Source organism: Harmonia axyridis, chromosome 3 (genome assembly GCF_914767665.1).
Source record: "Harmonia axyridis chromosome 3, icHarAxyr1.1, whole genome shotgun sequence".
Lineage (NCBI taxonomy): Eukaryota > Metazoa > Arthropoda > Insecta > Coleoptera > Coccinellidae > Harmonia > Harmonia axyridis.
Genome location: NC_059503.1, coordinates 2,758,888 through 2,784,236, shown reverse-complemented (window position 1 = coordinate 2,784,236; position 25,349 = coordinate 2,758,888). Strand labels below are relative to the sequence as shown.

General features: G+C 35.4%; 2 protein-coding genes across 4 annotated transcripts in view; one reads left to right on the top strand and one right to left on the bottom strand.

Annotated features, from left to right (window-relative positions):
- The window catches only part of LOC123677004, a 63,346-nt gene extending 46,034 nt beyond the window's left edge, over positions 1 to 17,312 (bottom strand). Inside the window, exons 1-2 of one of the 3 annotated variants that reach the window (XM_045613386.1) lie at positions 17,158 to 17,312; positions 8,380 to 8,876 (exon numbers count right to left, since the gene is read on the bottom strand). In XM_045613386.1, the coding sequence (XP_045469342.1) occupies positions 8,380 to 8,524 (145 nt within the window). In that variant the 5' untranslated portion in view covers positions 8,525 to 8,876; positions 17,158 to 17,312. Of the gene's footprint in view, positions 1 to 1,764; positions 1,962 to 8,379; positions 8,877 to 15,347; positions 15,572 to 17,157 lie in introns of those variants that run through there. The other 2 variants (XM_045613387.1, XM_045613388.1) reach the window with 2 other exon arrangements.
- Positions 17,313 to 18,130: 818 nt separating this feature from the next.
- LOC123677005 (F-box/LRR-repeat protein 6) lies at positions 18,131 to 25,076 on the top strand. The gene is made up of 11 exons (XM_045613389.1): positions 18,131 to 18,334; positions 18,828 to 19,200; positions 19,276 to 19,607; positions 19,741 to 19,988; positions 20,446 to 20,603; positions 20,662 to 20,831; positions 21,144 to 21,269; positions 21,331 to 21,498; positions 21,553 to 21,772; positions 23,054 to 23,213; positions 23,269 to 25,076. Exons 2-11 carry the CDS (start codon positions 18,912 to 18,914, stop codon positions 23,519 to 23,521), a joined length of 2,124 nt encoding a protein of 707 aa, XP_045469345.1. The 5' UTR covers positions 18,131 to 18,334; positions 18,828 to 18,911; the 3' UTR covers positions 23,522 to 25,076.
- The last annotated feature ends 273 nt before the right edge of the window (positions 25,077 to 25,349 follow it).

The following is a 25,349-nucleotide window of genomic DNA, read 5'->3' as shown; positions in this document are numbered from 1 at the left end:
GTTTTCTCTTGAACCCTTTGGCCTATTTTCGCAATTTTTTGTTGGAATGGTATAGATTGAAGCCTCGGGACCATAACTGTTCAAATGCCGTCCTCAGTTACTTTGTTCTTTGTGATATACAGAGTGAACAAAAAAAAGAGAAAAGTACGGTTTTATTCAGAACACCCTTTACAGTGAATCACCTAGAATGTGTAGATACATTAAATTGCGCACTGAATTTAAATGTCGTTTCTAACGGGTGTTTTTTTTTCGAGGTATATAACTTTAAGTTGGCATTACTGTTCAAGATGGCGACCGATTTAACAGCTGTCAAGTGATTTATTCTCAGTTTGGTTTGACAATTCATCATGAATAGACTCATTCCTGAACAACGCTTGCAAATAGTGCAATTTTATTTCGAAAATAATGGTTCTGTGCGGAATACGTATCGCGCACTACGTCCATTTTATTTTGTTTAACGATGAAGCGCACTTCTGGTTGAATGGCCACGTCAACAAACAAAACTGCCGCATTTGGAGAGAAGCTAATCCTTAAGTGTATGTCGAAACACCGTTACATCCAGAAAAACTGACTGTTTGGTGCGCTTTATGGGCTGGTGGAATCATTGGTCCGTACTTCTTCAAAAACGATGATGGCCAGAACGTTACAGTCAATGGTGATCGCTATAGAGCCATGATTACTAACTTTTCCATTCCTGAATTGAACAACCATGATGTCCAGGAGCTGTGGTTCCAACAAGACGGCGCAACATGTCACACAGCTCGTGCCACAATCGATTTATTGAAAGACACGTTTGGTGACCGCCTAATTTCACGTTTTGGACCTGTGAATTAGCTTTCAAGATCTTGTGATATAACACCGCTAGACTACTTTCTGTGGGGCTATGTAATGTCATTGGTCTATGCGGATAAGCCACAAACCCTTGACCATTTGGAAGACAACATTCGCCGTGTTATTGCCGATATACGGCCACAAATGTTGGAAAAAGTCATCGAAAATTGGACGTCCAGATTGGACTACATCCGAGCCAGCCGTGGCGGTCATATGCGAGAAATCATATTTAAAATGTAATACCAAAAGATTATCTTGCGTATAAATAAAATTCATGTCAATCGAATAATCCATCGTTATTTTATTGCAATTTGAAGTTCTATAGCTCTAAAAAAAAACACCCTTTATATACAGAGTGAACAAAAAAGAAGGAAAAGTACGCTTTTATTCAGAACATCCTGTACAGTGAATCACCTAGAATATGTAGATACATTAAATTGTACACTGAATTTTAATGTTGTGTCTATATAGAGTTCATTGATAAAGTTTTCCTAATCCACACAATTTCATTCGAAGAACGAACTATTTTGTTTCAGATGATTTTGGTTTTTTACAGAGAAAATCAAAAAAATGATAAGATACAAGTATGATTATGAAGTAATCGAGTTCATAGCAAGAAGATCCCAAGCATGAATATCATTTTCATATGGCGTTTTCAATTCCCCTAGAAAATGTTTCTATAAAAGTGACAAATTATTTAGTGTTGAAAGTATGACGTAGTTTTATGTTTTAATTGCATTTAATTACAGTGGTTTGAAGGTTCAAGGCGAGGTTTAGTGAAAAACTACATGAATACGCAAAAGCTGCTAACTTCACGAATCTATCTACTTTCGTCAGTTGTCAATATTCATTATAATTGATGTATAGAAAAAAAACTATACAAATAAATCAGTTTGTTTTCCTTACTTCACTAATAACACAAACTCCACTTACTAACATAGAACTGCAACACAGAATTTTTTTTACACTTTTTTCGATCGAAGAACCACTTCATCTGCAATTCACTATTCCAATTTATCATAACCAATTGTGCCTCATTGGTCTATCCAACTAAGAGACAGACAAATATCCTGTTGTCTCACTGACAAATTGTATTCAATATTTACTCTCTTCAACACCACTCCTATCAATTTCCAAGATAAATCATCTATTTACTTCAAAAACTGAACACATAAGACTGATTCGATTTCTGAAAGATTAACTGGAGGTACCAACAAGGGAAAGTCAAGGTCAACAGGTATCATAAAGAGATCACCTGCTTCAATTTGGTATGGTAAAAAAATTGATAATTGTGAGAACTCTGATAACATGTTCTTATGTTGTCTAAAATGAAGAATAAATTGGGGATAAATTATTGGTGTTCCGTCTAAATAAGGAATTGAGACAGATTAAGAGAAATCACGGAAGTTATTAGACATGCAGGAAAATAACGAGATTAAAAAACAGCAAATTTTTTGTATCTTAGTTGATACTGCAGCAACATACTCCATACTAGAGGGTGTTCCAATGAAAGATTTCATTTTGAATAGCACATAGACATTTAAAAGTGAAAATTACGCCATTACTAAAAGTGGAACAATAGACGCTTCAAAAATATAAATATTTTTATATCAGAATGAAACTTTTTATTGGAAATCCTATAAGTGTTGCATTGAATTTGATATGAAGATAATCAATCTTCATACATGGATCATCTTGAGTAAATCCACGATTTTCAAAGGTCAAAGTGAAGTTTCCAAACGTTCATTATTGGAAATAATAAAACAAATCCTCTGCGTGACCCATAGTTAACAAACCGAGGATAGGACAGGATGTCGGTCAAAATTGAATAATCGATTTGTTTGGTTAAGACAAATAGACTCAGAAGTGGAACTGAGCGATAAAAATGGATTCTAGAAAATACTTTTGGCATTTCTTTCGCTAGAGGGAAACGATAAAATATCGTTATACGATATTGACACAAATGAAGATGCACAATGGATCGTTAAGATCGTTATGACTCTTGATCTAGTCGTGAACCGTGAAAAATGGCTATGTTCCACATTGTTGGACAGTTCGATATCAAGTACGATATCGAGTAAAGTGCCAATAAATTATTATTATCGTAATACAAGCACCAAGTACGTAATTATCTGCGTTTGACGTGAGGCAACACAATAATAGGGCGTAAACTGGTATTTTATACTGTTTCACGTTATCTGAATCTGTTTTTACGAACCACCACTTCTTTCATTTTGAAAAATAAATCAAGATAAAAAATTTACGAAATTTTTGCTGTTTACATTGTGTATAATCCAAGATCGCTGCCAATTTTATCCAAATTTATTGTTTTTGCTCAACACTATAACCTTCTAGAAAGACGGTAGATCTTCTTTACTGATTGAGAGGCGTCGGTAAATAATTTTACCGACGTCTCAATCACAAAAATTTAGACACATTTATCAACAAAATTATTTAGGCACATTATAAATTGGTACTCACCGAGCTGATGTAGCAAAATTATTATTTTTATATTAATATACATTTTTCATCGAATTTTGCATTATAAGAACAGAATAAAGGTTATTGTGTACATCAATCTTGGGTGCAAACAATATAAAGCATGTTTTGTCGAGTAAATTGCAACAACATTAAAAGAAAAACATAAATAAATGATAATAGCCTCTCTGGGAAGTTTCCCAGGTCTTGCAAAATAACGAGTACAATGGAAAAACAGACAAATTGCATATTCATCTTATTAGTTTCAATAATAAGTTTGTTTAATTGTAGGTGTTGATTCATAAGAGGTTATTTCACAATCCTTATAGACTCAACTGGTTTGGACAGATACCGGTTTTTAGATAATCGATTGTCAGACAATCGTAACATTCGTTTGGAATCTGGTTCCTTCACCAGAAGACAACTCAAGATTGAGGTTAGCTAGTATAATAAAAAGACGTCCACAGTTAAAACTATCATAGAATACAAGACCACGGAAAAACGGAGGGCGGGAGTCACAGAAAATGTACCTAAGTTTTCTATGTAGATGTAAAATCAAAAATGGAATTCGAATATACGATTATGACTCATTCGAATGTTTGTTATCGTTATATGACAACTCACTTAGTGTTTTCCTACCTTTTGTTCACACCCTCATTGTCATTCAGTTCACGCTTGAGCTACAGGTATCATACGTGTACTTATTAAACAATTACATGTTTTTTTTTTCCTCCTGCTAATCATACTTAATGCAATCCGCAGAGTAATCAATCATCGAAAATGATATTTAATAATCGTTTCAATGCTTCCAAAAGATCAGGTCATAAACTGCGATCATAGAGAATAAATGACATTTAAGGAATGCATTGGAATTCAGTCATATGCGGGTTTATTGACAATGATTTGCATTGTTAATGTCTGTTCGTGGTTTCTCCAAGCGATATTGCCCAAGCTGCCATTATCTACGATTGCATCTGCAGTAGTCGACACCAAGGACGTCTAGTATTCTCTCGCAGATACTTTTAAAATGATGTAGAAAGAAAACGAGGCAAGCGATGAAATCGAATCGATGTTCTGGGTTCGTTTCTGTGGCATAGAATCATAGATTATTCTTCGATTGTTAAGGTTATCGCAGACGTCGAAACCAGAATGACATCCAAAGGGCTCGCTGATGCATTATTCACAATCCATAGCAGAGATTTGTAGAGATCGCGGTTTCCAGTAACTTTTGCCAGATAAAATGTCTGACGTCAGGAGATGCGACCCTTGAGGGGTTTCTGGAGATAATTGAATTGGCAACCGTGATTATAGGTCTTGTAGTTGAATGGTTGGGAAGTTGAAACGTCGAAAACATTGCATCTTTTTTGTCTAGACGGAAGTAGGTGCGACTTTCACTTCACTAAACGACGTGTCTTCGGTTCAAAGCAGGAACTGAGGCACCTTATCTAGAGATCTCTTCTGGTTATTGCATAAATATTTGCCCATTGAACTGTCATCGCGACGAATGATGCCAGTTCTGTTTTCTCTAAAATGTAGGGTTAGCAATTGTGGTAGTTTCCCATCAAGAAAGAATGTGAAACATTGACAAGAATTTCCTGTCTCCCAGAGACCTAGACTAAACAATAAAAATGTCTCATTGACATAAATTATGTCAGGAAGTTAGGAAAACCATATCCACCTGAAGATGTCATATTGTACCAGACGAAAAACTTGTTTGGGTATGATAAAATTTTGCGGAAATGAAGTTATTTCACATTATTAATCAAAATCCCAATGAATTTCTTTCAAGTAGAGAAAAAAAGCAAGCAAAAGTACCTACATAAAATCCGTCTCAAAAAAGTTTCGATGATTGGATTATGCGTGAGTGTATTATTTTGAAAGTTATCTACAAGTGATAACACAATAAATAATAGAGGGTGTTTTTTTAGAGCTATAGAACTTTAAATTGCAATAAAACAACGATGGATTATTCGATTGACATGAATTTTATTTATCCGCAAGATAATCTTGTGGCATTACATTTTAAATATGATTTCTGGCGTATGACCGCCACGGCTGGCTCGGATGTAGTCCAATCTGGACGTCCAATTTTCGATGACTTTTTCCAACATTTGTGGCCGTATATCGGCAATAACACGGCGAATGTTGTCTTTCAAATGGTCAAGGGTTTGTGGCTTATCCGCATAGACCAATGACTTTAAATAGCCCCACAGAAAGTAGTCTAGCGGTGTTAAATCACAAGATCTTGGAGGCCAATTCACAGGTTCAAAACGTGAAATTAGGCGATCACCAAACGTGTCTTTCAATAAATCGATTGTGGCACGAGCTGTGTGACATGTTGCGCCGTCTTGTTGGAACCACAGCTCCTGGACATCATGGTTGTTCAATTCAGGAATGAAAAAGTTAGTAATCATGGCTCTATACCGATCACGATTGACTGTAACGTTCTGGCCATCATCGTTTTCGAAGAAGTACGGACCAATGATTCCACCAGCCCCATCATCAAGATATCTATGAACTGCTTTCTTGATACTTATCATTTCATAAAAATCGTTTCTCTAACTCTTATAAATAGTTCAAGAGCTAGCATCGAATTTGGGACACCATGTATCTGGGGCATCCGGGACTGTTATGGTCCTTCGCCTCGGATGAGATGCTGCCGATTAATCGATTTATTTAGTCGGTAGATCGATATTCTTCAGCGGTGAAAGATGCTCGGTGTTAGAATGAATTATTTATGGATTGTACCCCGGGGAATTTAATAATTTATAGTTATGTGTAAAATTGCTAGAAATCGCCTATCAAGTCTTCAGTTTACTACCTACGACTTTGTCGATTGGTACTTTCTCTGCATGTTACTGGCAATGGAAAAATGAAGATATGAAAATTCGTCGAATCCTTTATACGCGCAATAAAACCGAGAATAAAACTTTCATCAATTTTTTATACAACAATGTCGGTTCGTTGGCGTCTGAAATGTAAATGATAAGTTGAAATAATTTGTACGTTTATCGTTGACTGATAATAATATTACAAGATTTTTGTACGATCAAAACATAAACTAATCTATCGAGAAGGTACTGTAAATTGGCCAATGAAAAAAACATATGTATTTAGTAAAAACTGAAGAGAGGGTTTAAGAATTTTTGAAATATCTCTAGCACAAACTGAGACGAGGAAATATTTAAAACAGAAATTTTCAGAAAGGCCCTCCTTTAAATCGAAACAGAATCGAGATGTCTATGATCTGGTTTCCGATATCTCATGGTTGCAAAAAAAAATTGAGTCCCTTTTTTCAACTCCCATCCTTCTCGAGACGCTCTCAGTGAGCATCCAATTCGGGACACCTGTATTTACGTGAGATGGCTTTTCAGAGTCCTTGACAACGGTATCCATTGACGTAGAGAGCTAAGTGTAGGTGTTTTATCTCGGTTGTTGATTTTAGTACGGAGCAATTTCAAGTTTTCTATCATTGTTATCGAAAGTCAGCGATCTTGCGTACACTTCTTTATAAAGGTCAGGTTGTAACGAACAAAAAGTCTTCGAGGCTTCACCTTTCACCGATTTCAATATTGCTACACATCCGTCGGAGAATCACGTTTTTACGTGATTGTTTTCGTTGGTGGCCTGGGAAACCAGATTATTGTATGGAAAAAATCGTGGTTTGAAACTACTTCCTGAATGTAAGGGAGATGTTCTATGAATTCTAGACATAAATTATTCTCTTATGATTCTTCTATTTGCTGAAGAAGATTTGGAGATTCTAATAGAGGAAATAGCAAAAGTCATAAAATCTTACAGTACAAGATGTTGTCGGCTGTGTGATCAGTTCATTATTTTAGAAGTTATAAGGTGTTGTGCGAAATTTTCGAAAAAATTTTGATAATTTTCACGAGCTTGTCATCTCTCGGTGAAGAAAGATACAGACTTGAAATTTTAGTATGTTATAGATCGACTCTTGATCTACAAAAACCGTTTTTATTTTAGGGTTCTGTAACCTATAATTTCAGAGATATAATATTTCTTGTAGACGTCCAATTTTTACCTTTTTTCTTACAACTTTGAGTGACGAAATTTCGAAAACTACAAAGGCTTTGATGGAAAAGTGAACGGCGCTATGAGTTACTGCCTCGAATTAACCCAATTCCAAATTTTGCGAGAATCGAAGACAGAAAATTTTTTAGCACATTTTCCATTTTTTTTATGAAAAATTAAAATTATCGGTATGAAACTATAATACCATTTTATCAGTCAATTCGATGTCGTAGAGTACAAAAACACTTTCAGTTGTCAGATCAGACTCTTAATTTAGAAGTTATAGCGTACAAACTAGAATTTTCAAAAAAAATTTTATGTTTTTGGCAGGCTGGCATCTTCAGCTGAGTCCAGATACAGATTTTAAATTTTAGTATGTTATAGATTAACTCCTAATCTACAAAAAACATTTCTATTCGAGGGGTCCGTGACCTATAGTTTCCGAGATATAACGTTTTTTTTTAAGGTTCAATTTTCACCGATTTTTGAGAGCCAAATTTTGACAACAAACAAATATCGTCTTTTGAATGGCAACCTACAAAGAAGACAAGAAACAGTCATATTCATAGAGCACGTACAAAAAACAAAATTTATGTGAATATATGATTCACGAACTAAACATGAGGAAAACCATGATAAAACAAAAAAGTACACGATTCCTCAAACGATACCAATTCCTGTTCAACTAAAATGACTTTGTTTTAATCGAAAACACAACACTTGAACGGCAATTGATATGATGAAAAATTTTCTGAGATATGATAGATTTTCCACCACGTATCACTGGAAAATCCTTTATTTCAAGTACTTTAGGTAACGTTTTCTTAAATAAACACAATTTTTGGTATTAGTAAGCACTACACATCTGCGAGATCGCGTATACGCACAAAAAAGAAGTGAATGGGGACAAGAATTGAACCTTGAAGAACCCCAATTTCGAAAAACAAACAAATCCTTCGTCGTTTCCGGACCCGACCCGAATCAAGCCACATTCCATATCTGCCAGCATCATCATCAACAAATAGATCGACCTACCTGGGCTGCCGATGAAGTCATCCCTTTCCAGCAGGGCTGAAGGCGTCTGGAAGCCATAGGCAGGCAGCCAGGAGTTGCTCCCGTTCAGATCCAGGGTCTGGCCGGGCCAATCCGTTGGCCAATCGCCGATAGCGACATCCTCCATGTCATTCACACGGTCATAGAACGGTAAAAACTAGTAAACGTCGAGCACAGAGTTCACCAACTACCTGTTCGGCGCGACGCGAGGCACTGAATTGTGATCACAGCAGCAGGTAGGTGCGTTCAGACCGTGTCGCGATCGAAAACTGACTCCGGCTTGGGTTTAACGTCTTCGCCTGTCTCACAAGAGATCGTCGGAGTTCGTTTCACCAGTCTCTCCACACTTGGATGGCGTTATAACGTTACAATGGCTGCAGGACGCATCGGTGACTTCTAGGTGGAAAGTAATACTTGTGGAAGAATATCGATTCTCTCTCTTGATGGTGCTGCTATCCGGGTCAATGGTTCTGTGGTTCCTGCAAACGAAAAGGACGTCAAATGGCGTGACGGTAAATGTCAACTGGAGTCGTCAAGCGATGGGTGTACGTCGCAGCACTCATCGGCTCGAAATGGACGGATAACGGTTTAGAGGAGTAGGAATTCGATAGATTGGCGATGATCAAGGTCGTCTGAATTTTTCGCTAGGTGATAAGGCGCATAAAGTACCATAATTAGAGGCGGCTTGATATCGATCGGTTCTATTGTTATGACAATCGAAGATAGAAGGTTTTTTTAGTTGCAATCTGAACAACATTGACATTGTGGCAAAAGTTGGCAATGGAACTTTAAAAATCCTCAAACAGGGGCGGCACATATGGGGTGGCTTGCGCAGGGGCTGGTTGAATGATGCATGTTGAAAATGGAAAAAAGACCTTTTTTTCATTTTCATGTGCATGTGCTACCTATTTTGCGCCCCAACCCCTCCTGGAAGAAATCCTGGATCCACCCCTGGCCTCAAACACATGCTTTTGACAACTTATTCATTGGAAATGAAATTCCATGGTTCTGGTGATACCATCCTTCGTGGAATTTACGCACAGGGTGGCCCACAGCAAAGTGATGGGTATAAGTGGTCACCAAACAGAAATTGTTTAATTATTTATAAATAAAATTGCATAAGGTTCACAAGACAGGTTTTGTTATTTGATATTCTTGAAGGGCTAAGACGTTGATCGTACACTCATGAATTTACAATCATAAGATGTCATCCTCAATTAAAGGGTGTTTTTTTAGAGCTATAGAACTTTGAATTGAAATAAAACAACGGCTTATTCGATTGACATGAATTTTATTTTTCCGCAAGATAATCTTGTGGCACTACATTTTAAATATGATTTCTGGCATATGACCGCCATGGCTCACTCGGATGTAGTCCAATCTGGACGTCCAATTTTCGATTACTTTTTCCAACATTTGTGGCCGTATATCGGCAATAACACGGCGAATGTTGTCTTCCAAATGGTCAAGGGTTTGTGGCTTATCCGCATAGACCAATGACTTTACATAGCCCCACAGAAAGTAGTCTAGCTGTGTTAAATCACAAGATCTTGGAGGCCAAAACGTGAAATTAGGCGGTCACCAAACGTGTCTTTCAATAAATCGATTGTGGCATGTTGCGCCGTCTTGTTGGAACCACAGCTCCTGGACATCATGGTTGTTCAATTCAGGAATGAAAAAGTTAGTAATCATGGCTCTATACCGATCACCATTGACTGTAACGTTCTGGCCATCATCGTTTTTGAAGAAGTACGGACCAATGATTCCACCAGCCCATAAAGTGCACCAAACAGTCAGTTTTTCTGGATGTAACGGTGTTTCGACATACACTTGAGAATTAGCTTCATTCGAAATGCGGCAGTTTTGTTTGTTGACGTAGCCATTCAACCAGAAGTGCGCTTCATCGTTAAACAAAATAAAATGGACGTAGTGCGCGATACGTATTCCGCACAGAAACATTATTTTCGAAATAAAATTGCACTATTTGCAAGCGTTGTTCAGGCGTGAGTCTATTCATGATGAATTACCAAACCAAACTGAGAATAAATCACTTGACTACTGTTGAATCGGTCGCCATCTTGAACAGTAATGCCAACTTAAAGTTATATACCTCGAAAAAAACACCCTATATAACAATTTCAATTCATTGTTGAAGCGTGTATAGTTCCATTTTTAGTTATATCAAAAAACGACAGCTTCAAAAGTGACCAGATAGAGGGAAATTCAAAATGAAATATCTCAAATACCTATCAACTTCCTCACATCTTCAACAGAAGCTAGTTGAGTGGCGTTGAACATATTAGAATTAAAAGTCATTTGCTACTTATAATTGGCACACATACATTACGAATACGGCTACCATAGGAAAGTTAATGATGCCTAAAGCAATTCTTCTTGTCCGACTAATCCATTGAAAACATTATCTGACCCAAGTGGGTCATAGAAATTATTGTTATATTCGTTTATCCGAATCAAACAATTAGCCAAATGCCCATTGAAAAATGAATCTGTATTAATCGACAGCAATAAACGTTGTTATTTATGTCTGATCCAATTTTCTATGCAATTTGTTTCTGAAAATGGACGGAATACAAATATGACCTGGTTTTTAGATTGATAGAGTTTGTATTGTTGTTTTTATGATGATTATTTATGAAGTTGGAAGGCTCCAAACTGAAGAGAAAGATTTTTATTTTCTCTTCGATGTAAAGGAATTTAAGTTTCATTTTGAATAGCCCGCTATCTGTAATTTTTGAGGCTGTGATATTTGTCATTTAAAGAGGCCATCAATATAATAAAAATGAAACGTTAAATGCTTCAACAACGCATTGAAATTGTTAAAATTCTTGTGATTTAACACTATTATACTTCGATTCAAGACGTTAATGATGGAATTCGTGAAGTTATCGAGGACATACTGTCTCAAATGTGCGAATTTCATGACAAGGATATGGTGCTGCAGCCGTAGCCATTGCAACCATTTGGCTGATATTGTTTTTCATCGTCAAAGGCATACATATCTTTCTGTTCACAATGAAATAAACATTCATTGATTTCTCTTAAAATAAACTGTTTTTTTTTATCCAAATGAAACCTCTTATTGGAAAACTCTCCACAATTATCAAAATCAAATTATTTTCTAAAGAAAACACCTAAAGATTGTGGCTCCAGAAAAGAGAAAAAAATGAGTTTCTATGGATATTATTATTATTATTATTTACTTAATCTTGACACTCACCGCAATATTGGTTTTGTAAACTGGCTATCAATTTATCTAAATTCAATTTGACAATAGTCTCCATTATCAAACTTGAACATTACCTATCCTTTCTCTAACAACACTGATTTCTATACATAATCATTTCTTTCGCAACAGAATCAAGTAACGTAATGAATAAATACCAAGCCCAGATTTGTCGAACAAAAAACACGGAACCATTCTGTTCTGTGGTCGATAAAATTCTATTAAAAATGCAAGTGCTCGGCTTAGTCAGATTTCCATAATCGTTATAGAAATTCTAACTGAAAGTTGCAACGGTTTGACAACTTCATATGAATTGCACCAACGCAGTAAAGAAACTTATTCATTTAAAAAAAAAACAGGAGGATAAATAATAAAATTTCGAAAGAATAAGTTAAAAAAATTGTCAAAATTGATATTGTGATCGTTTTCAGTATAGAAAGGGTGTTTTTTTTAGAGCTATAGAACTTTAAATTGCAATAAAACAACGACGGATTATTCGATTGACATGAATTTTATTTACCGCAAGATAATCTTGTGGCATTACATTTTAAATATGATTCCTGGCATATGACCGCCACGGCTGGCTCGGATATAGTCCAATCTAGACGTCCAATTTTCGATGACTTTTTCCAACATTTGTGGCCGTATATCGGCAATAACACGGCGAATGTTGTCTTCCAAATGGTCAAGGGTTTGTGGCTTATCCGCATAGACCAATGACTTTACATAGCCCCACAAAAAGTAGTCTAGCGTTGTTAAATCACAAGATCTTGGAGGCCAATTCACAGGTCCAAAACGTGAAATTAGGCGGTCACCAAATGTGTCTTTCAATAAATCGATTGTGGCACGAGCTGTGTGACATGTTGCGCCGTCTTGTTGGAACCACAGCTCCTGGACATCATGGTTGTTCAATTCAGGAATGAAAAAGTTAGTAATCACGGCTCTATACCGATCACCATTGACTGTAACGTTCTGGCCATCATCGTTTTTGAAGAAGTACGGACCAATGATTCCACCAGCCCATAAAGCGCACCAAACAGTCAGTTTTTCTGGATGTAATGGTGTTTCGACATACACTTGAGTCTTAGCTTCACTCCAAATGCGGTAGTTTTGTTTGTTGACGTAGCCATTCAACCAGAAGTGCGCTTCATCGCTAATGGACGTAGTGCGCGATACGTATTCCGCACAGAACCATTATTTTCGAAATGAAATTGCAATATTTTCAAGCGTTGTTCAGGCGTGAATTGCCAAACCAAACTGAGAATAAATCACTTGACAGCTGTTAAATCGGTCGCCATCTTGAACAGTAATGCCAACTTAAAGTTATATACCTCGAAAAAAACACCCTATATTTTCTAGTATTCAAAAGTTAGGGGAATTTTGGAGTGGAGAAAAAATGTGTTTTTACTGGTTGGGTCTGAGACTTATTGAGTGAAGAGTTATGTATCGAAAACAATAGCAAATGAATATTTCTAATTTCGGATAATACGGAAATTGTTTCAAACAATTATCTTTGCTATTCGCAGACAAAACTCTTGTTTGGGTTGCGATTGTCGACTTAACACTATATTTACACAGATAAGTGGCAAATATGTTAATTCTCTAACAATAGCTTGTTGACTTTGAAGCTAAAACAGGAACAATAAGAAAGATCGATATTGTTTAATTTATCGCTAAATGGAGTATGAAAGTCTTGAAAGCTGTCGCCGAAAAAATAATAACAATGAGTCAAAAAAAATTGTTTCATTTAGTATTCAAAATAAATGGAATATAAATATAGAATTGAATCCTTGGTGATCCAATCATTCAAAAATAATAAGACTTGTATGATTTCTCGAAGGATTCTAACTGTTGGTTCATAGAGAAAAATTTCTCGAAAATTAATCCATTATCAACAAACGCGTTGCTTCCATATTTTAATGAGCTTATTTCATCAACAATCGGTGATTATGGTATATTTTATCGATTAAGTAAAAGTAGTTGAAAGTGGCAGGCTTGAATAGCAATTATTACGTCTATTCTAATTCTTGAGATTAACGAGCAGGGGTGATTAATCTCAATTAGAAATTCCAATTTTTATTGTTATAATACCGAGGAGAATTGAAATGCGCCCGATTTCGCAGATATCTAACTTATTTAATCAATATTATTCATAGATAGGCGATAATTTTATTTGGCAATGCGAAATTGAATCTATAGAATATTCGCCACAAATATTTAGCAATGATTAAAAACTAATATTCAAGGAACCAACTTTGTATAGGGTGTTTTTTTTCGAGGTATATAACTTTGAGTTGGCAATACTTTTCAAGATGGCAACCGTTTTAACAGCTGTCAAGTGATTTATTCTCAGTTTGGTTTGGCAATTCATCATGAATCGACTCACGCCTGAACAACGCTTGCAAATAGTGCAATTTTATTTCTAAAAAAATGGTTATGTGCGGAATACGTATCGCGCACTACGTCCATTAGCGATGAAGCGCACTTCTGGTTGAATGGCTACTTCAACAAACAAAACTGCTGCATTTGGAGTGAAGCTAATCCTCAAGTGTATGTCGAAACACCGTTACATCCAGAAAAACTGACTGTTTGGTGCGCTTTATGGCCTGGTGGAATCATTGGTCCGTACTTCTTCAAAAACGATGATGGCCAGAACGTTATAGTCGATGGTGATCGGTATAGAGCCATGATTACCAATTTTTTCATTCTTGAATTGAACAACCATGATGTCCAGGAGCTGTGGTTCCAACAAGACGGCGCAACATGTCACACAGCTCGTGCCACAATCGATTTATTGAAAGACACGTTTGGTGACCGCCTAATTTCACGTTTTGGACCTGTGAATTGGACTCCAAGATCTTGTGATTTAATACCGCTAGACTACTTTCTGTATGTAAAATCATTGGTCTATGCGGATGAGCCACAACCCCTTGACCATTTGGAAGACAACATTCGCCGTGTTATTGCCGATATACTGCCACAAATCTTGGAAAATGTCATCGAAAATTGAACGTTCAGATTGGACTACATCCGAGCCAGCCGTGGCGGTCATATGCCAGAAATCATATTTAAAATGTAATGCCACAAGATTATCTTGCGGATAAATAAAATTCATGTCAATCGAATAATCCATCGTTGTTTTATTGCAATTTAAAGTTCTATAGCTCTAAAAAAAACACCCTTTACAAGGTGGGCAAATTTCGATGTTTGATCACTACAACATTTAAACCAGAAGAGATTATATCTCCAATAATACTGATACTGATGACTTTTTTAAGTAGAATCCAGTGGCGTGCTCGTATTTTCAGCAAGATTTTTAATTACGAAGCTATGAACCAAAGTTATGTTATTTTAAATGGGAACACAGCTGATATTTTGAATAAGGTTTGGGATTTTTATTTTACATCTAACTGCAAAATCTCATTTCCTTTGAATTCGTAGTTGCTAAGAAATCTTCAAATTTTATTCCTTGATTTTCTACCTCTTATATTTATGGATGGATCAATGCTTTATTTTTATACCAACCGATCAAATAAATGGCATCGAGAAAATATCTGCAAGAAAATTTTTCATTCGATTATCGAATTTTACGCACTCCAAAATTCAAACTTTGTATTGAAAAATCAAGCCGATATTAGATAGGTACCTACATTGAAAACAATTCAAATGGATTCGTTGAATTGTAGGATATTAGGAAAATACTCACTTTTCCAATTGCACCAGGTTCGATCATATCAGTAACGAATCAAATCCATTGTTGTTATAAAATTATTCGATGGAAAAGTATTCCATTTTCCTTATCGTTAAAAATTGAAGGAAAAGCTATTTCGTCACAGAACACTCCAGAAACGATAAGGAAACAATTGAATTGATTACCTATTCGAAGCACTGAAATGTGGGAGCACGATAATTTGGAAATTCAATAGATGATAGAATTAATTATTAACTAGGCATTCTCCGATTCGAAGGCACGTGAAAAAGCAAATAACAAGTGTAATTCTACACAGAATTTCCCATTTCCTTTGTCGTTATCAGCTGAGACAGGAAAAATTAAATGTAATAATGAAAATAGTTGCTATCAATTTTTGCGGTCTGTTAAACTTGCAAAATAATTTTCCTGTGGTATTCGATTACTTCTGAAAAAAAATCTAGAAAATCCGATGGAAAAATCACAAAATAAATATCAGAGCGTGGTGTTTCAAACAGACAGTGGCGTAGCCAGAATTTTGTTTGGGGGGATTTAACTGAACAATTCATAATGATGAAATAGTTATACGACAGATCGAATAACCACAAAAACTAAGACTAGTCTGTGGATAGAATATTATATGACAGCAATCGTTTGATTCAATTTTGCAATTCCCTTTCAACTTTGGAGAATTTGTCTTAAAATTATATAGGGTGTTCCTAAATGAAAAGGAAAATGATAGATTTCTTGGATAATGATAAGAAAAAAAGTCCTATAAACATGAGATACAGGATGTTTCTTGTAGCCCTACTTTTTTGTGATGATTATTGTTTATTGAATCCTTATTAATTTTCGCTACTGGATCTTTATAATAATTATGATTTTTCTGAGGATTACTAGAGAATTGTTTTCTCGAAATCACAAGCAAATACTACAAAACTACAAGTATCTAAAAAGTGTAGAACTCGGCCAAATTTTTGTTTACATTTTTCTAAACTACCAGCGGTCCACTAAAAATTCTAGAGGAAAGAAGCGGGCTCTGTTCTAGAAAAAAATATCACCCTGTAGATTATTATTCAAAATTAGCATATGATGAACACTTTGAATGGAAATATCCATGCCAAATTTTAGTTGAATATATAGTGAAGGGAAGGTACTACGAGAAAAAAATTTGAAGAAAATCAAACTTTAATACCCTGTATCTCGAAAACAAAGCTTTAACGGACCTATGTTTATAGGACTTTTTTCCTAAAATGATCCGAGGAATCTGTCAGTTCAAGAACAGCCTGTATAATTAAATGAAAATAGTCTATAATTTTGGGGCTACAACCCGAAAGCCTACCCTCTGGTTGAGCCAGTGATAGAAGGGTTTTTTATATGAATAAAATCACAAAAATTCATCTCTCTCTAGATTCTAGAACTATCAAAGCTGGGATACATTTTTTGAATAGAATCTTTTCATGTCCTCAGTTATTCGGAAACAATTGCATCTAGAAAAGTTTAAAAAATAAACAATAAGAATATAGTCATCACCTTGATTTTATAGAACTGATGTTCCTTGAAGCATCAAAAACAAAGGTAGTAAATTTTCACGTACAATAATTACACTCTGTCCAATTGAAAACCCCAAATTTCATGAATACAATTAAAATGATAATTAAATTATTAGCATTTAGAAGATAAGATACCTATATCTATGTTCTACAATCTCAGCCAATCCAAGTTTCGCAGGTCGCACAGAAAACTCAGTACCGTAATTCACTGATAAATATTTATATTTTCAAAACCGCAAAATTCAAAAATAACTGTTAATGATAATACTACTCACTTCCACTATCGCTCAAAATGCAGAAATTTCGTTCAAACACAATCATTGATAGGATTTTCAAACCGATTTCTCAAAGCGACGTTTTAATTCGTCAAGATCAAAACCAGCTGCATTTTATTGTCGATTCTCTATGGCAACAGGATAGTGACAGACAACAATGAAGAAAACAAAACACAACACCAACGATCGGTACAAAGATTGTGACAAGTGGAAGGTAAAAAGAGTGAGATGGACTGTAACAACCGGGCCACAGGTTGCTCTGATAGAGAGGAAGTATCTGGTTATCAGGATCGTCGTTCCAACTAGACTAAAAGATGGGACCTTCAAACATGTATTTCTGGCGGAAATTGGAATGGGCTGATAGCTTGGGTTTAGGTTGGATAAGAATACAATTCAAGAATAGAATGGTGCCTTAAATTTTATATTTCCAGCTAAAATTAATATTTTAACTTCATGAATATATTTTAATAAGTGCCAAGCTTTATCATGGAGTATGAAGTAATAAACTGCAATATTTTTTGTGCGATCGTGGAGATTATAGAGAATTTAGTGGTAATGTAGAAATTTCAGAAAAAGTAACTATATCAGGCAACTAACGATACACCTTATTGATTGAAGTGTGGCATTTAATAAATTACATGTTACAAAAGCGTCAAGTCGTCAAATTTGTTTATATATACTCCATTCCAACGCTTGAAGTGCATTTCTGAGCGTGAAACCAATTCCTCCTTCTCCATTACACTCAATTCATAATAGTCAAATTGTTCAAAAATGCAAGATGACCGCGTCCTCTACTTTCCTTATCTGAAAACTTTATCAGAATTATCAACTAATGCGACTTATTAACTCCAGTGAGTCTGAAATTGAATATTGATTGAGGGTTGCCTTTGTTACCCCAATAATTCTTATCAGATTCTATTGTTCGTTTAAAATAGTAAATATTCCATCATTCTTTTTGAGGGGGGTCATTTGTATTCTGTATTATCGACGCGGACTTCAGCGCCATCTGCGTCCATCCACAAAAATAAAAAAGAACAGCATCTTGCCTGATACTGGAATAACAAGGTCAACAACACATGAATGGCAAATGAAAAGAAATTGGTGAAATAGTTTCGTTTTAAAGTTAAAATGATGTGAATGTTTCGTAAAGATGTATTCCCCATCGGATTCGATCAAGGTAAGACTAGATAGACTTCCATTTCTATGGAAATACAGGTCCTAACAGAACTAACCGATAACGATTTTCTGTTAAAGTCTAATAAATAGAGGAAAATTCGGATATTCGTCGTTCTAGATTGGTATTTTATCTCAAATTTTCAATCAAAAAGGTATGGAAGTGAGGGTTTTCGGGAAAATCGAGTAATTTTATTGAATCGTCCTGTCAATTGTGATTGTTTACGATTGTTCTACATATGGTTTTTACCGCGAAATTCAAATTTTTTCCTTTGGACTCTATTAAATTTCTTGGAAAAATTGACATTTTCCATTCGTATGCAATCACATACTACAAACGATTTTATTTTCCAAAGTTTCACGAGTTCTTTTCAGTTTAATTGAATGGAATAACAAATGAATTGCTTATCTTATTAAAAAATTCCATACTTTCTATTTATACTTCTAAGAATGTTTCACTTTAGTAAGTCATTTTGATGATATTCATTTTTCCACAGGTCTAATTCATTGCTTAAAATGTTTCTACCAACATAATCAACATGTACCCTCCCAGTGGATGCTGAAATCAAGTTGCTTTAACCATGTCAGAATTGGACTTGATAACTTCAGAAAACAGTGCCACTTCTAACGAGGGTAGCTCAATGTATCCTCAAGATGATTCTACCAGGTCTCAAGATTCGATGGATGTTAATGGCGGAGTAAAATTAAACTGTGACTATTTACCAAACAATAATATGTGCGACGATGTGGTTTCTTCAGTTTGTGCTTCAAGTGAAATATGTGGTGGCGGTTTGCTGCAAGGTGTATTATCTCCTTCGTCTAGTGCTGCAAACATGGACTCCAGTCTGGAATCTCAGGATTCTCAAGACGGTAGGATTCTATATTATATCTTTTAGATTCGAAAATTTTTAAAGCAGTAAAGCTAAATAATAAAATTTTCTTCAGATGGAAAATCACCTGCCACAAATATTTCTGATACTAAGACAGCAGACTCTTTAGAATCAGAACAATCGGTGTCTGACACCGAGATTAGAAGTTCCTTGAGGTTGAGGAATACGACTGTTAAAAATTACACAAATGGTGTAATGGATGATCTGGACGATGATTTACCAGAAAAGACTAATCACAAGGTGTCAAAAAACAAAAAGAAAACCTCGACACCTGGTAGAGGTAGGCCGAGGAAAGCTCTTGTTCCGATGTATCATAGTCAAATAAGCGGTGACAAGAACACCATCAAAATAAGGATTAAGAAGAGCAGCATTACGGAGCAAGAGCAAGTAAGAAAAGGTTTAATTCCTTTAAAAACTATTGCGCCATTTATTGAAATCCTCTTATATTATACTTTTAAGTACAATTTGATGTGAAAACGATGACTGATGTATAATTTGCAACATTTTCCTATTATTTTAGATGACTCCGAGCAAGAAGAAGAGTGGCAGACGAAAAAGGCATAAGGTAAAATCAGATACTGATGCAAGTGACTACGAATGTACCAAAAAGAAATCTCGATCATCTGCCAACAATGATGATTTTGTTTCGAGCAGTCAAAGTGACGAAATAGAAGACAGTGGTTGGGGAAGCAAATTACCAGAGTCTGTCTTATTTAGAATTTTTCAATATTGCTCTGGGCAAGATGGAGCCCTTCCGATATTGCTCAGGTAAAAAAATTTAACCACAATTTAGATCACCATTATTGGACCCAGCAGACTTCGTGCTAGAAGTTTGGCTTTCATTTCCATAGGACAATTAATTTAAAAAATATGTAATAATCATGACCAATTCAATTCTCACATTTTTTTTTCAAATGCAGAAAAACCTTTTGTAGTCCAAATGTGTCATCCTGTTTTCTGATCGGCAACCAATATATCTGTCAAACTGACATTAACCTATATTTGTAAACTTGTCATTGATTGTCAAAGTCCCATAACCTGTAAAAATTATAGATGCTAATGTCTACTGTCATATAATTTTACAAGACCCCGGGTAAGCCATGTTTGTCTGGTTTCTGAAGTTAACGAAATCTCAGGAACACATCTCATCTCCTTTATAGTCTCTTCGTTTTGAATTTTTTGCAGTTATTTTGTAATATATTTAAATTGAATGATGTTTTTTCAGGTTAACTCGAGTTTGTAAACTTTGGAAAAAGGTTGCACTTGATCCCAATCTGTGGATCAAAGTAGATCTCAATTTTGTCAGAGAAAAGGCCAGAACAGAACTGAGGCTGCACTGGCTAATTGACAGTCGACTCACGTATTGCCAAGATTTGACTCTGGGTATGGCTAGTTGTAACTTTCTCTGTGTGAACTTGAAATTGATTATAATTCTTTAAAGGCGAATGGAAAATAAGGAACATTCAGTCTGCCTTAGAAGCGTTGTGCGAAGGCTGCTTGGACCTTAGAGGTTTAAACATGAGCGGTTGGCAAGGAGTCAGCGCTGAAAACTTGAAGTACATAATCACTGAATGTAAAAAGTTGGAAAGGTTGGACCTTTCTTGTATTAATGTGAGTAGAATTTTCTTGTGTTATCTCAAATGCTCGATGTCTTTGGACAACAATATCTAGAGTATATTAACCTAACCTCTTAAGTCAACTGTCAAATATCGTTTTTAAGGTTAAAAGACTCTTGTTCTCAGAATCTAAGTGTTTAATGCTGTTTTTAGAAGAAACAACTTTTCAACAACAGGAAATGCTATTCCTAGAACTTTGGAGTATAATATGAGTTTATAATCTGTATAATACTGAGTCCACTCGAAATATTTCATTGTCAAATGTCGAACAACATCTCACTCAAATTAATAAATCTCTGATTTACAGTCAACATCAGCCCTCAACGCTCAGTTGTTCGTTGCCTTGGGTCAAGCCATGAATACCAGACTAACGCATTTGGTCTTAGCACACAATAAAATGGCCAGTTTTACCCAAATCGTCGCATCTATTGCTGTAAGTACCTGAAGAGCTTCCGTTATATCGATACCTAACCTCCTTCTTCTTTTATTCGCAGACATATTGTAGCAATCTTCGATTGTTGGACATATCCAACATAAAGACATACGCTCACAACACGGCCCTCTTGCACATAGAGAAGCTGCAGATAGGTTGTCCGAAACTCAGAATACTGAGAATAACCAATAGTCAGATTTGGTTGGCTCCCGCTTCTATAACCGATCAGGTACTTTATTAAAAAATCGTATTGGATTTTTTTCTACTTTGTCTTTTCTTACAGGTTCAATCTCCGGGATTTCCAGATCTGGAGGAACTTTCATTGGCTGGGGTCGAAGATGATAAGACTACTACTTCGAGGTGTGCGGATGACGATGCAATCAACAGAATATTGAAATGCAGTACCAAGCTTCGTTTACTCGACATCAGGGGATGTACGAAGCTTACAGATTCTGGAATCGTTAGGATACCAGCATGGGATTTAGAGCATCTTTTTCTGAGTGGTAATTGATTTTCTCTAATTCTGTGGCAAATCCGTTTGTTTTGAATCTCGGATTCACACATGTTTTTTAGTTATATTTCATTTTTATATAATGGTACTTGGAATTCTCCTGTCACAGATTTATCTATTATCTGTCAAATTTGTTATACAGAAAAACAGTTCTGCCAACCAACATTTTTCTGTGCAGAAATCACTAATGGATATTTATGGAAATAAACTGCGCAAAAAATTAACGCACATTATGGAAATCTCAAATTTATTCTACAACTGAAGGTGTTCTCAATGATAATTATTTTTATCAGAATTATGCATGCATATGTTATCCACTTTCAACGTTTTTCTTCAATACTGTTTCGGGGGAGGATCGATTGCAGTATGAGGTGGAATATCTTTGACTGCTCGCACAGACCTAGTGGTCGTTGATAATGGAGCTATGAATGCTGATAGGTATATAAGGAACATTCTTGAAGAGCATGTAGTGCCATTTGCCCCATACATTGGTGAAAATTTCATTTTTATGGACGATAATGCCAGACCCCATCGTGCGCGCATCGTTCAGGAGTACCTTGAAGAGGTTGAAGTCTCTCGAATGGAATGGCCAGCAAGAAGTCCAGATCTCAATCCGATTGAGCAGGTTTCGGACAACCTCAATAGAAGGCTGAGAAGTTCGGAAAATCATCCAGCTACTCTTAATGACTTAGGAATCCAACTCAGAGAAATCTGGGAAGGATTAGATCAGAACATTTTAAGATCACTCATTTTGAGTATGAACCGTCGTTGCCGAGCTGTAATTAACGCAAGGGGTGGAAATACCAAGTATTAAATCACTTATCAGCATTCCAGTATCTTGAAAATTGTTTATTTCTCTTCTTTCACATAAGATTCGGTGAAATCCTGAATTTTTCTTGCATTTAATGTGTCTTGTTTCGTTCAAAACCTATCCGAGTGAACATAAAAAATAAGTTATAAAGTCAATGTAGAGTTAACTTTCATTAAAATTGAGATTTTCAGAATGTGCGTTAATTTTTTTGCGCAGTGTATTTCATTAATTTCTTTAAAAATGTTTGAGTTAGAGAAAAAAATGTATAATACGTTTTCGTTTTCGAATATGGAAGAATAACAACGCCTTCTGAACTTGTTTATGAGTAACAATTCATTTTGAAGATACATTTATGGGTTAAAAAGATTTGAAGGTTCATGCGGAATTTCCTGAGAAAATTACATGTGAACGAACTTGCAGCAGTGCTTTTTTTCTTATTATTAACTCATTACTTCTACACAGGTTGTCAGATCACAAGATCCCAGAACTCCGGCCTTGAACTCATCGTACAGAAATGGGCTCACAGCCTGTTAGAAGTCGATCTAGCCTGGTCCACAGCAACAGAATCCTTAGACGCAGCCGTTAAAGCTTTGGCTGAAGAGGGCTCCAAGTCAAGAATGAGGTTAGTTCATTTGTATCAATTTTTTTGCTTGTACTACAACACTTACAAATTTCAGCGTTTTGAATCTCTGTGGCTCTTCTGTGAGTTTAGAGCCGGTCAAGGCGGTCCTTTCTGGCTGTCCTAAACTCCATTCCATCAATCTGCAATCGTGCCGAGCCCTACCGAGAGGTATAAAACGTTTATACACAGGCAATGCTGTTGAGGAACTGAAACAAAGCTTACAAGACAAGCCAAAGACTGATGATGGAGATGGGGAAGAAGAGGAGAGATCACCTTCTTATAAACCCTCATCTACACCGCCAGATTGATTGTTGAGATCAAGGGAGAAGATTTAAGGATCAGAACGAGGAATGTTAGTTATGGGTCGGTTTGAAGTGAGGTCTTGTGGAAAAATTTTTCTAAAGGTATTTACATGTATAACGAGTTATATTCGAGGAATACCTTTATAAAAATAGACAGTTATGGCGTTTAGGCTGAAGAATTGGAAGTTTTCTCAAGGGAATCATTATCAAGTTAACAGAGTCAATTTGACACATGTCATCTGTCAAATATATGCCATTTCTAACCCCAATGTTTTGTCAATTATAATCAAAATGGACTGAATGATTAGTGTGCAACTTGTGGAGGTCCTGAAAGTTGACTATTTTAAAATAAAATTGTCTATTAATCAGATTCGAATAGATACACTTTAAAATTGTAAATATTTCGACATTTTCCTTGACAGATTCTAATTCTTCAGAATATTGGCTGTGAAAACTTGTAGCGACCCATAAAAATAATATTAAGTGATTTATAATGCATGATTCAAACTCAAGTGAAATTTATCTTGAAAATTTTTAGTAACAAGGATCTTTTTATCAAATTTACATTATTTTCACATTACGAGGAAAAAAAATTATGTATTGACGATCCTTTGAATTTTTTTTACATTTTAGAATAAAATTTGTTCAATCTTTCGACCTGAATTCGTTCGTTTCGAAGTTTTTGAGAATCTCACGATCTCCAACTCTGTTGAACTGTTTGACCGTGGAAGCCTTCAGCGTAATATGTTAGAATTGTTGACAAATAATATTCAATCATCAATTTGATCTTGAAACATGCAAAATATTGTACAGTACCTGTCTTAGTGAAAGAAATATTTAACAAACACCAAGTATAAAGAAATTTTATTGAAAGCTTATTGTTTTAAGGAAATTTGTATATATTATGAGGGATAGTGGCACTTGTGGGTCTTATATCTGATAAGTTGTTTCATTATTTTTTGTTTATTCTAAGTGCTTATTTTTCGCTCTTGGTTGGCAACAGGAAAAAAATTGCAATAGGGTATGAAAAATAAGGTTACAGAATTTCAGGTTATTGGTTTTTTAATTTCGTTTTATCGTAATTGATTTATGGAGAACACTTTTGTTGCCGATCCTTTAGAGTGGTTTTTATGCTTATTATTCATTCTCGAATTGTCTTAATTTTATTTTTGATTCATGTTTGTTCTAAGCGATTCTATTTTCTTGAGTTGAATAAAGGTAGGAGATTAAGAAATACCTTGACGACAGCTCGACTGTAATGAAAAATGAACCAGTGCTAAGAACCTGAACTATTCCCCATTTTCTGTTGAACAGTGTATTTACTCTTTTTATTCGCTTCTAAGAAGAATAAGGTGGGCAACTTGAAAACATAATTTATTTTTATAATTTGAAAGGAACGTTTTTAGAATTTTGAGCCTATGTAATTGTGGTAGATCTTATTGTAATTTGTGTTTATTCAGTCGACTCATATCTTCTAACATATTGTTTTTCCTTCAATTGCATCTTGGCACTCAATATCTGTACTAATGTATAATATTTATAAATATATTGATAGGTTGAATTTTCTGTGTTTTATTTTTGAAGAAATCTGAAAATATAAGTACTCACCTCATTTGGATCTTGCAAGTATTACATATAATATTTTTAATGGGTTTATAGATGTTATTTTTTTTTTGTTCAGAACCGATGACTAATTCGGAATCTACACTGTTGAAAACTCTCATAAAACGCAAAAATATTTTCGAAAACCCAAGACTATAACCTCAGAGGAAAGACCTCTGAGACTATAACCTTGGATATTCAAGAGAAAAAAAATTGTTTTACCTGAAAATTT

Coding starts and splice junctions, on each gene's coding strand:
- LOC123677005 (XM_045613389.1), top strand. CDS start 18,912: ATGTCAGAATTGGACTTGATAACTTCAGAAAACAGTGCCACTTCTAAC. Junction 19,201..19,275: donor ATCTCAGGATTCTCAAGACG/GTAGGATTCTAT, acceptor AATTTTCTTCAG/ATGGAAAATCACCTGCCACA. Junction 19,989..20,445: donor GCCCTTCCGATATTGCTCAG/GTAAAAAAATTT, acceptor ATGTTTTTTCAG/GTTAACTCGAGTTTGTAAAC.